The sequence below is a fragment of the Cupressus sempervirens genome, chromosome 6, assembly GCF_028749045.1.
Source record: "Cupressus sempervirens isolate cs-2001-9-10 chromosome 6, ASM2874904v1, whole genome shotgun sequence".
In the NCBI taxonomy this organism is placed as follows: domain Eukaryota; kingdom Viridiplantae; phylum Streptophyta; class Pinopsida; order Cupressales; family Cupressaceae; genus Cupressus; species Cupressus sempervirens.
In genome coordinates this window covers 126,431,559-126,444,693 of record NC_143123.1, presented here as the reverse complement: position 1 = coordinate 126,444,693, position 13,135 = coordinate 126,431,559, and the positions used below count along the sequence as shown (strand labels likewise).

The 13,135-nt window shown below is 34.6% G+C and overlaps 1 protein-coding gene across 6 annotated transcripts in view; it reads left to right on the top strand.

The window, feature by feature from the left end:
• Positions 1-13,135, top strand: part of EMB25 (DEAD/DEAH box helicase) — a 246,607-nt gene that overhangs the window by 21,702 nt on the left and 211,770 nt on the right. For all 6 annotated transcript variants that reach the window (XR_016352771.1, XM_089787043.1, XM_089787041.1 and 3 more), the window contains 4 exons: positions 227-402; positions 600-713; positions 6,200-6,308; positions 6,552-6,638. Coding sequence is in view for 5 of the 6 variants with exons in the window: in XM_089787043.1 (XP_089643169.1) it covers positions 227-402; positions 600-713; positions 6,200-6,308; positions 6,552-6,638 (486 nt within the window). In the remaining variant the exon portion in view is untranslated. The remainder of the gene's footprint in view (positions 1-226; positions 403-599; positions 714-6,199; positions 6,309-6,551; positions 6,639-13,135) is intronic.

Below are 13,135 nucleotides of genomic sequence, written 5' to 3'. Positions count from 1 at the left end.
CCTGGGCATATTAAGAATTAAATTCTCTGGAACGAATTCATTTCACTATGATTATATTCCTGTGGACCTTTTCTATTTTGTTTTAGGCCATAATATCAGAGCCAAGTTAAATAGAGTGCGTAACGTGTGCTTCGGAAATTAAACAACTGGCTGTAAGTCCAAATGGTCTACTTTTTCAGATCATTTTAGCAGGATATTTATCACTCATTTCCTTTTCTTATTGCAGTGGTTGGCCATTGAATCTTTCTTGAACGGGTCTTCTGTAGTTGTGTGCGCACCAACTAGCAGTGGAAAAACTTTGATAGCTGAGGCAGCAGCACTTGCAACAATTGCTAAAGGAAAACGATTATTATACACAGCCCCTTTAAAGGCCCTCTCAAATCAGAAATTTCGTGAATTCAAGTATTGATTTGTATTTGTACTCTATGATTATGTTAAAGAAATTCCGAGACTATGTAGCCTTAACAAGATAGCATAATTAGTCCAACCTAGGATGTGCTACCTAGGTGACAGGTGTAATTGGCTGTATACTGAAGAAATTAGGAAAGTGACTGTAGATCCTTATTGCAATGTTTAACATGCTACATGTTAAATTGTAGGGAGACATTTGGAGAGAACAATGTGGGTCTTCTAACAGGAGATGCAGCAGTGAACAGAGAAGCTCCAATTTTAATCATGACGACAGAGATATTACGTAATATGTTGTACCAAAGGTATGGTGAACATATGTTTGATGTTGAATTTATGGTGCTCATTTGGGATAAATTTGAATATAATAAGGTTTTCTCGATAATTATACCATTTACCCTTATATTGAGGATTGTTAAATGAAAGATAATTACGAGTTTGTCCTATAGGCTATCATCCATTTTCATTATAACTAAAATTCCATTTATGATTATTGGTAATCAAGGATTATTTATTTGTTTGATTCTCAGATGTCTGTTCACTTTCAATGTGAACCTAATGATTTTCATTTGAGCTTGACCAATTATCTGCGACACTCCACATCTTTCATAAAAAATCCATCCATTTCTTAAGTCAGATCAAAATGAGTTTCAATTGTAATGCAATTGTGACAGGGATCCTTTCTATGACATAATAGGCCAAGACCATATAACATAGTAAAAATAGTTTTTAATATTTATAGATTAGGATATAGTTGATTTTTTTTGAAGGTATGTTTTATAGTGTTTCCCACAATTGGGTTGACAAGGATTGAGAGGCCTTTTTTGGGGAATGGAAATAAAAAAAAGGAAGTTTTATTAGATATAAGAAGTTTTAGTTATTCATATGATAGGGCATTCATTATATATCCATATTGTGTAACATTAGAGCTGAAATGACAATTCACATGTGCCAACATGCAAATGTTTCATTGTCAATGTACATACGTATGCATACTCTCTTTCACACACACGCACACTCTCTCTTTCTCTCTCATTCACTTGCACACACACACAAAACATAAACCACACCCCACTCCCCTGCACACAGGTGCTTGCACATCCACAATGCAGTCATGCATGGACACACACCACCCACATGTGCACAGTCACACCCACACCCACATTGTGATCCCCCCATACACCCTAAATACCTGCACATGTACACACTGCACCCACACTTGCACACATGCAGATTGTGCATGTCCAGAGAATGCAATAACTTGGAAGTTTTTATTCTTCCATTAGAATGAATAGTAAAATAATATTTTAGTAGCAGACCCATGAGCAATAGCATATAGGTTGAAATGAGGACGTATTCTAATGGACGGAGTTTGACACTAGATCTTGTTATGCTCCAGTACACACACATATCAGACAATTTCAATCAATAAATTTTATACAGAAATAACAATGTTTGTTCCTATCCTTAGTGTTGAGACTTGAGTGTGTAATAACTTTTAAAAAGTTGTTCCATGAGAATGAATGAATAAATTATAAAACATGTTAGAAAAAATGAGAGCAATGACCTATAAGTTGAAAATAAGGAGCATATGCTAATGAGTGGAGCTTAACACTCAGATTTAGATTTGGTTCAGACATCCCTGTTGCAGACGGCAAACAGTTTCTTTGTGCTGCTTGGACACCTGGAAGACTGACATTGGTTATGAGTTATATTGCAGTGCTCAGTTATATTATGGTTATGAGTTATTTTAACAACTTGCTAAGTCTAGAATGAGTGAACACTGAAAACCGTACAAAGGATGTTTAGTCCTTTATATATGTATTGTTTTGAATGGCGAATTTTTATAATTGGAATTTTTTATTATTATTATTTTAATATTTTGTTTAATTATTGTTCATATAGTGTCTTAAAATATCTTATTAGTTATTATGAAGTTGTTTTGCGTGTTAGTTTAAATTTGGGATATTGTCAAGGCAAGTCATACTCTATTTTCAGGAACTTTAATTGTTGTATGGATGAATGTAAAACTGTCAAAGATTATGTTTTTTCTGCCTCAGTTGCAACTTGATGTGTTATTGTGTGTACTTGGCATCCAACTTGAGGGGGGCTTTATTGAGCTGAAAAGTCAATTTTTCTGAGTAGCAAATCAGTGTAGGCAAGAGGCAACAGAGGAAAGAGGACAATCGACGTCCTCTCGTCAGTCACCAACGATCATTTTCTATTATTTTTGCTATGGTATGTGAATGTTGGAAAAATGGTTGTATTAAAGAGCAGATCACTATAGAGGTCCTCTGGTTCTGATGATTCTCTAACTCCCGTACTTTGTTGGAAGATGATCGTTCAATGAATGAGTTCATTGGCAATGGTGATCATGTGTAACAATAACTAGACAGAAAGATCTAGACAGTATATGCAACATGATATGATTTTCTTTTCAGTGTTCCTGGTTGTGTGAATAAGTGGAAATGCCTCATTGCGGGAGGAGGGGTACTAGTAACCAATGTTCCATTCCTGTTTGGTGCCAAAATGACTAAAGTCAATGGCAGCTTCCACTGGTAGTGATGGTTGTCTATGCTGTTTGAGATTGAGTGATAGCGATCGATAACAATGACTACAATTAAGAACATCGTGCTTTTAGAGAATATGTTTTTCATATTTTGTCATATGTATGTTGACTTCCATATAAATTCCCTACTGTACAAGCATAATGGTGAACAAAAGCACCAAAGTAAGTTAGTTCAAGGATTTGAAAGGGTTGGTGGGAGCATAGTTTGTGATCTTTGCGAGTACTCTCAATTTTCTTTTGCTGGGCGAGTACTCACAAGTTTCTCTCTCATTTTTGTAGATGTAAAAAAATGTAGGTAAAAATGTTGATGCAGGTAAAACGTTGGTTAAAATGCATTTTTTGCATGTTGTTAGTGCTATAAAACTATGCATTTTTTCTATTGAGATGTCAATATCTAATATCGTACATTCTGTAATTGAATTTTACAAAACAAAAGTATATATTTTTAAGAGATTTTTATTTTTAGTACTTTCTAAGTTGCTGATTTTTTATTGAGTATATGCCAAATTTTCTCTGAGTTGAAATTTTTGGGCTTGCAGAGTACTCTCCGAATCCAAGTCTGCTTGGGTAGGAGTATCCTGAAAACCACTGGTGGATAGTTGTTGGGTTCTTGTTCTTATCAAGGCTTGTGGTAAGCCTGTTTAAAACCATGGAAGGAGAGAGGCTTTCTTGTGTATCGAGGTCATAAGCCAAAAGAATGGGCATGCCAAATGGGCAAGCGTACTGCAGAGGATTATGTGAATATTTTTCTACCCTGTTCACATTAAGGTTGGGTTGGGGGGGGGGGAGGAAATGTTGGGAACTCTATTATAAGTGCTCAATTATATTTTGGTTACGAGTTGTTTTAACAACTCACCAAGCCTAGAATAAGTGAAAACTGTACAAAGTATGTTTAGTCCTTTATATTTTGTTTTTGGATGGTTTATAAGAGCAGCACAATATTGTTTTCTGTGTTATTTTCTTTTAATGCCTCTATGATTTTGCCAAAATCTCTGATAATCTTCTATCCTTAATGAAAACGGTATTCCGTTCCCCTCTGTGGGGACAAAATATACTCCTCTCCCTCAACATATATGTATGGTTTTATAAGCCTAGGATTATTTTTATTTGGCACGGGAAGAATTTTTTTTTAAAATTTCTAAAATGATCCTGATATCAGGGATGGTGGGCTGACTCTGGTATGGTTGAGGGACATCATTGATGTACTTAGCTGTCCTGGGGAGGGTCAGCCAGCCCTTGATCTTTTTGTACTGCTGATTTTATTTATGGATGGTTGAGTGCCATTTCTGGACCAGCACTGGTGATTAGGAACGACCCAGGGACATTTCTGATGCTTACCTGTGTCTCTGAAATGCAACAGGTATAGGGAGAGTCAGAAAAAGCTTGGGGCTGTGTCCCTTTGTAATCTTGGTTTGAAGCCATCCTTCAATGTGAAACATTATTAATTCTTGTATCAATTCATATGAAGTCATTAATGTTGAGCTGTGAGTTGCCTGCTATTCACATAGGATCACTAGGGTTCTAAAGATGTAAGTTCTAAATGCTCAAAGTTCTCATGTTTTATTTGGGAAGCATTGACACCTTAACTTAAATGCATGCATGTCGAATGGTACTATTTTGGATGCTATTACTGTAGTTTAATCACATTTAACAAGAAACATTTATTTAGAGCATTTTTTGCTTTAGAAATAGAAATTTGATTCTGTTTTTGGTAACAGTAAACATCATATTACCAAAAATAATAAAACATTATGGAGTTCTTCAGGGGATAGCCTTCCCTCCCTATGAAAGGAAGGTCAGCTAGTCTCTCGTTTAGCTTCTACCTCATCTACAAGATATGCTTTAATTAGACTTGGAGCATAGCACATGCCTCTGAAAAGTTAAAACCCAACTCTGGAAAGACATTATTTGAGCATCATATTTTGAGCTGTTCCAATCTTACAATGTCTTCTGTTAGCATGGAAAAATGGGTCAAGGGTCATACATCTAGGTTCAGAGGAGTTATATATATGGAGAAGTGTGCCAATTTAAATCACTTATGTGGAACTTGACTTCGATTTTAGTAGATAATAATAAGATAAAACTTCTTTTTAACATTACCGGGTCATCCTATTTTGACCTGAGTACCCATGTGTGTCTGGCCTGGTCTGGTCCAGTGTGGGTTTGGCCCTGGATACATCCAGGGTACTCTGCCTGGACATACCTAGAAGGTCCCTTGCATATTTTCTGTTCTCTATCCTGTAGATTTTATTTTCAAGACTATAGAGCCTAGTAGTTCTCAATTTAAAAACTTACAATTATGAGATAAATTTTTCTTTTTATCAGCTCGCCTCTATCAAAGAGCATAGAATTTTTTCCATATCTAACTATGTAGATAACTTATTACAGAAATTAGTTCTACACTTATCTTAACTATCCTTTTTCTGGAAACATATTAATGGATTAAGAACCACTTTTTTGGCCTTATGGCTGGATGCCAATAATGGCTTTTTGATCAAATACCTACATAGATGATAAATGGGATTCTGAATTATTATTGTGAGGTAATATGAAGTATATTGGAAAGGATAAGATAACATGATTCTCCTAATCAAGTAAACCCAAGTAATTAAGTTTTTAGTAATTGTGGACAGCAGGCATACCTTGATGCTTTTGATGAAGAAAAAATTGAAGACTATGAAATGGATTGTAACTTTGATTTTTCATTGTGTCCTGACATTTTGAGTCTGGATTATTTTCATTTTTTAAAATCATGAATACAAGGTATATAAATATTCTATTTTTGGACAAATAAATATTCACTGTTCTAATTTATACGAGATATATAAATATTCACTGTTCTTATATTTTATATATATACATTCCCATACCTGCATCCAAAATTTTCTTCTTCACCATACTGCCATGCTGGGTTCCAGTATCTGTATCCCAATTGGTAACTTAGTTTTCAACTGGCTTCAAAATTATTGAGGTGAGTGATTCCTTTTTTAGTTTGCGATTCGTTTAATCTTTTGTCTTAGTGTGATTCTTTATTTTGAATATGATTGTGGTTTATAACTTACAGATTGTTTTTATTGATATGGCTCTCAGTTTTCCCACTTATCTCTAGCAGGCAATTTCTTTTATAAAAGGTCCATGAACATATAGGTGGAAGAAATCAGCATATAGTTGAACATATTTGAAGAAATAAATGATACTAAAATTTCTTTCCTCTTTGGGCAGTGTCAACACGGTTTCTGAGGGAAGTGGATTAGAGCAAGTGGATTTTATTATTTTAGATGAAGTCCATTATTTGAGTGACATCTCTCGAGGAACTGTTTGGGAGGAGTCGGTATGCATTTTCAATTTGAACCTTTCTTGTTCATTTCTCCTTTTACAGCATTTGATTTCATTGAATAGGCGAATGCTATGTTTTCCCTTATATTTGAGCTTGTATACTTTTCATTTTAAAATATGGTTCTAGTTTACTATTGCTGTCCATGCTTCCAGATTCTTGTTTCCTTGTTTTGATATGAGAATTATAAGTCTGTAGGCAGGAAGTGCTGATTCAGAAACTGTATTTGGATTTAAGTAGATAATTTACTGTCCAAAGGAAGTGCAACTAATCTGTCTTTCTGCAACAATTTCAAATCCTGACGAGCTAGCAGGATGGATTGCACAGGTATGTTCTACTTCCATGCTTTCACAGCAAATTCATTTTTTCATTCAGTATATAAAAGGTTATTTATGAATAGTTCTGTAAATCAAATATCAACTAGGATAAGAGCTGTGATTTGAATTCTGATATTGCAATTGAAAATACAATTTTTTTCATTCAATACTTTTCTATCATTCCTTGAGAGTATTGATTTATATATGGATAAGACTATTGTTCTTGGTAACTTTTCCATTATTCCTTCCATGCTAAGTTGCCGGTTTGGGTTTAGGTTCAGATACAGGTTTGAAGAACCAGTTTGCTGGTACGCCAAAATGTTGGAATGGGGTTTGGGTTTGTTAGTACAGAAGCATGTAATACACACACACAAGCATGAATTATGACTAGAATGTTACATAATATCATGGAAACAACAAAAACACCATAGCTTGTAATCATTGCATCATGATCATACCATCATTGCATCATGATCATACCATCATTACATCATATACTAAATGTAATTCAACATCAAAATATTAAAATGCCAAATGATAAATCATAACATCAAGTTCACGTATCATTCTTTCAAATAATGGATTAATAATTTATTCTTCTTCGTCTTCTTCATCATCATCTTCTTCTTCAATGACATCCATTGATTCACAAATAGTACCAAGGGCAATAGGATCAACTGCACCAATAATATTGTTGGTGCCAAATTCTTCCGATTCAGCAATTGCAAGTTGAGAAATGAAAGCATCCAACTCCGTATGCTATGCATTTATATTCCACATCTTCGTCTGCCCTTCTTTCTATTCATTCTACTTGTGTGAAAGGAGATGCCAGTTGGAGTGCACATATACTAAGTTTTCCGCTCCTTTTGATTGGAACCTATTGTGCTTTAGTAAGTGGATGAAAGAATATATGCTCCAATTTGTTTTAGATGCATATGAACTAGCAAGATATGAAGACAAGACAAAGGAAACAATTAAAATAGAATTATTAGTAATAAATTACTAGCATGTAATGTCCCCATTTTTGCTAGCATCAAGGTTTAAGAGATTAGCCTATTATTATGATCCTCGTAGGCTAATCATTGTGGATAGAGGGGTTTCTAAGGTAAAGGCTGTTAGGAAGTAAAGTCCACTAAGATAATTGAGGGGGGGGGGGGGGGGTGAATCAGTTATGGTGCTCAAAACAACTTTTAATTACTTTATCAAATCTGAAACATGTAAACAATAGATGCAAGAACCATAGAAAGATAACCACACACAATAACACCAGATATGTTAACTAGGGAAACTCTTGATTAGAGGGAAAACTCCGGTAGGAATGATGCCCACAAGAGGATGTACTAATGTAAAAGTTCCTTGTGAAAGGATGGACTTTGTTAGGAGCCAATGAAATACAGTCAATACATATGAGTAGTCCTTGTCAGGAGATTCCAACCCTGTTAGGAGCTGTACCAACCCTGTTAGGAGTTGAAAGGACAACTAAACTCACTTTTCAAATAACCTCAAATTGTCTTCACTAAACAATCTTCAAGATAACATATCCAAGTACTTGAACTGACTATATAACAACTCCTTTGCCAATATAGTTCCTTTGAAGTTTACAGTACATCCTTAACATCAATCTCTGCTATGATCATACATAATTTGCATCCAAAGCTCGCATAACCAACATAATGATCTCACTGATGATTACAACCAAGGAAACAATCTTTCCTTCATACCAAGTCCTAAAACAAGTATTTGAGTCAGCCTTGAGGCTTTCTCAATTTACAATGAATAGTATAGGACCACATTAAGATATTATATTACACGTTACATTACAACTAACACTTCCCATAATGATTTTATCAATAGTTGGCTTCCTGGGAATAACATGTTGAACAATCTTCACAAATTGTCACAAAATGAACATCTGATTCCGCCACGTTGACCATAGCATCTTGAACATGTCTTCACCTATAATCCAAGCCCGCTAAATGATCTTCCACCTTACTGAAAAGATACAATGCAATTACCAAAAACTCTCTTTGAGAACAGTCTCCACAAAACTCTTTGTAACTCATGCAAATCTGCATATCCCTTTCTGCAAACATATACATAACATTAGGACAAGTTGTTGAATACACCTTGAATTGTGCATAACATAACTCTCTGACCATGAACCTCACCGAATGAATCTTCCTTTGCAACTTTGGACAAACTATCCCAAAAACTGATATGTTGACATAAATGACAAATACTGTCATGAATGCAACACATAAATATTCAATCATTTCTCTAACTTGCTGACAACTTCCCCATACAACATCATCAAACATTCATGCTTAACAATCTCCCCCTTGGCATTAAGACGACATAAGATGAAAAACATCAAAGTACCATGAATACCAAAATATATTTCTTCCTCATTTGCCTTTTCTCCCTCATTCATGTGGACCATGAATATAAACATACATCTCCCCCATTGATCAAGAACCAATGTATTACTCTCCCCCATAATATTTTACTTCTCTCCCCCAATAAAAAAGAAGGTTTTTCATGTGCTACTCTCTCCCATTCATAAAGAATGTTTTCCACGTACACTTCTACCCCCCATTGACATCAATGACAAAGGTGTCATTATGCCAATTGTCGAAGTTCAATCATCTGTGATCCAATCTTCAAAAGCTCAAGTGTCCAAAGACACTATTAAATATCATTAGCAAGAGTCCTTAATGACTTAGCTCAATCATAGATACTCCCCCATAGGAAAAGCATCAAGCATACCAAAAATGTCAACCATAAACTCTCTTTGAGAACAGTCTCCACAAAACTCTCTGTAACTCACGCAAATCTGCATATCCCTTTCCACAAACATAGACATAACATTAGGACAAGTTGTTGAATATACCTTCAATTGTGCATAACATAACTCTTTGACCATGAACCTCACCGAATGAATCTTCTTTTGCAACTTTGGCCAAACTATCCAAAAAATTGATATGTTGACATAAATGACAAACACTGTCATGAATGCAACACATAAATATTCAATCATCTCTCTGACATGCTGACAAATTCCCCCATACAACATCATCAAACATTCATGCTTAACAATCTCCCTCTTGGCATTGATGACGACATAAGATGAAAACATCAAAGTACCATGAATACGAAAATATATTTCTTCTTCATTTTCCTTTTCTCCCTCATTCATGTTGACCATGAATGTAAACATACATCTCCCCCATTGATCAAGAATCAATGTATTACTCTCCCCCATAATATTGTACTTCTCTCTCCCAATAACAAAGAAGGTTTTTCATGTGCTACTCTCTCCCATTCATAAAGAATATTTTCCACGTACACTTCTTCCCCCCATTGACATCAATGACAAAGATGTCAAGTGTCCAAAGACACTATTAAATATCATTAGCAAGAGTCCTTAATGACTCAGCTCAAACATAGATACTCCCCCATAGGAGAAGCATTAAGCATCCAATCCAAACAAAAGAATAGTGCTCTATTTCATATTCGACTGGTGCAATCTCTTCATCGATTACTTTGAAGAAGGTTGGGGCATGACCCTAAGCATTCCTCTCAAATACTCAAATATATCCTTAGCCAAAGGTTTAGTAAACATGTTTGCAATCTGCTCCTTTGTGCTAACATATTCCAATTTGATCTCTTTCTGTGCTACCTTTTCTCTAAAAAAGTGATACTTAATTGAAATGTGCTTTGTCTTTGAATGTAATACTGGATACTTTGACATGCTAATTGTACTTGTGTTATCACAATGTATGATAACTAATTCAGTAAACTCAATTTCAATATCCTTCAACATTTGCTTAATCCAAATTATTAGATTACAATTATTTGTTGCTGCTACATATTTTGTCTTTGCTGTACTCTATGATCCTGTTTCTTTCTTAGCCAAGAAACCAATCTTCCTCCCAAGAAGAATGCTCCATCCCTAGTGCTTTTTTTGTCATCTACACTTCCTGCCCAATCAACACTTGTGTACGCATATAGTGTGAAATCATGTGATCTATCATACCATAACTCATCGTTTGGAGTTCCTTTTAAGTATCTGAAAATTCTTTTTACTCTTGCAAGACGTGTCTCTTTAAGATCTACTTGAAGTCTTGCCACAATCCCATCTGCATTAGCTATATCAGGTCTAGTATGTTTCAAATATTGCAATCATCCAATCATAGATCTGTATCTAGTTTGTTCTGCACTAGTGGATTCATCTTTGCTTGATAACTTACTTCCAGTCACCATTGGTGTTCCAACAGGTTTACATTTTTCCAATCCAAATCTTCTCAACAAATCCTTAAGATTCTTATCTTGTGATATAAAATGCCACCTTTATTCTGAACAATTTGCAATCCCAAGAAATATTTCATCTCACCAATTATACTCATCTCAAATTCTTTCTTCATCTCTTTTGGAAATGTCTTGCTAGCTTCATCATTACCTCCAAAAATAATGCCATCCACAAATACTACAACAATCAGTAAACCATCTTCATTCCTTCTCAAGTACAAATTAGTGTCTGCATTACCTTTTGCAAATCCCAAACTGATCAAATGTTTATTCAATCGCATACTAGGCTCTGGGTGCTTCAGTCACCGATCTGTTCCTTCTTTCTGCTATCCCATTTTGTTGCGGTGTCTTAGGATTTGAAAGCTGTCTCTTTATACCATTATCCTCACAAAAGATGTTAAATTCATTTGAAATAAATTCTCCACCTCTGTGTGATCTCAAACATTTAATCTTCAAACTAGATTCATTCTCAACTCTACTCTTAAATATCTTGAATTTCTCAAAAGCTTCAAACTTCTCTCTAAGAGATGCTAACCACATCATTCTAGTAAAATCATCAATAAGAAGCATAAAGTACCTTTCACCATTACAGGCTCTTGTTCTTGTAGGGTGACTTAGGTTTGTATGTACAATCTCCAACTTTGCTGAACTAGTAAACATTTTGCTTGGAAATGAATTATTCTTTTGTTTTGGCAACACAGATCCTTTGCAAATCATATTAGAAGTTTAACAATCGTAGGCAGATCTTTGATTGCAAATGTTGTACTTACCTTCACAATGTTATCAAAGCTAATATGACAAAATCTCTTATGCCATAACCAATTGTCATCCACCTCAGCAACCAAGCATGTGATCTTAGAAGGGTTCAAATGAAATACATTAACTCTTGTTCTTTTACTAGTACCCATCAATGTGCGATTAATATCTTTGATAATGCAAGTCTTCTTTGTAATCTGCAAGTGATATCCCTTGTCAACAAGCTGTCCAACACTCAAAAGTTTATGTTTCAATCCATCCGCAAAGTAAACATTCTCAGTATTGTTAAGAATGTTGGCATTTAAAGTATTGAAACATATGCTCAGTAGTTAGTAATTGATATATATAATGTAATTACTATTTGTTTAATATTGCCGTATCCCCGTTGTAAATACATTATCATTATATCCAGATATATATTGGTTACTTTAGAGAATTGTCTACTGCCAATTAAACTTATATTAAGATAATGATAGGCAGTAAAACAATTGTCACCGAATGGGTTACATCTCTGTCACACCGCTTGGATTATTGGGTGACATCTTGTGATTATTATTATGTTTGCATTGTTATCAGGTCTCCCATATCGTGACATATATTGTTTTGTTTTTTGGCTAACTAATCCTTATGAACTGGTGCTAGTCTATATGCATATTGAGGCATGACCACGTATGGTTACACCCCTACTTGGTTGTGCTTCAAATATATATATATATATAAATTCCTATCTCATATCTGAAAATCATATAAAACGTGGCATATTGATCTTAGATAAGAATAGGATATTATCACAATAAGAATATACAAACTCTGACATTATATAAGGAAGACACCAGTTTGATATAACATAGAATACAGACTGAAACACTTTGATAAGTCTACACCAAATAAGATCAATTAAAATTTACATGGTATTAGAGCCTACTTGGTAGAGAGACTATTAAAAATCAAACATGTCAAATAATGTAAGAGTAGAAGACAGACTCGAAGATGCTGTAGATTTCTTTTCATGGAAAATTTGGATTATTACAATTCTTGAAGAACTAGAACTAGAATCCTCCGTTGACTCTGATATTCCAATTCCTGAAGATGAAATAGAAAAAACCACTTGGAAAAGACGAAACAATAAAGCCAAGAAAATCATAGTAGGCTCCGTAAAGGATCACATGTTTCCTTCCATATCAAATCTGAAGAAAGCCTTTGAAGTATTCACAAGAATTAAAAATGCATTTGAAATCAACAACTCAAGTAGATTGATTACTCTGAAGAATCAACTAATGAATACTAAAATGAATAAGGGAGAAACAATCTCATCTTATTTTGGAAGGATCTCTGAAATTAAAAATCATCTAAATTCCATTGGAAGCAAAGTAGAAGATCAAGAACTCTCTATATTAGCACTTAGAGGATTACCACTATCATGGGAAACATTCATTCAAGTTG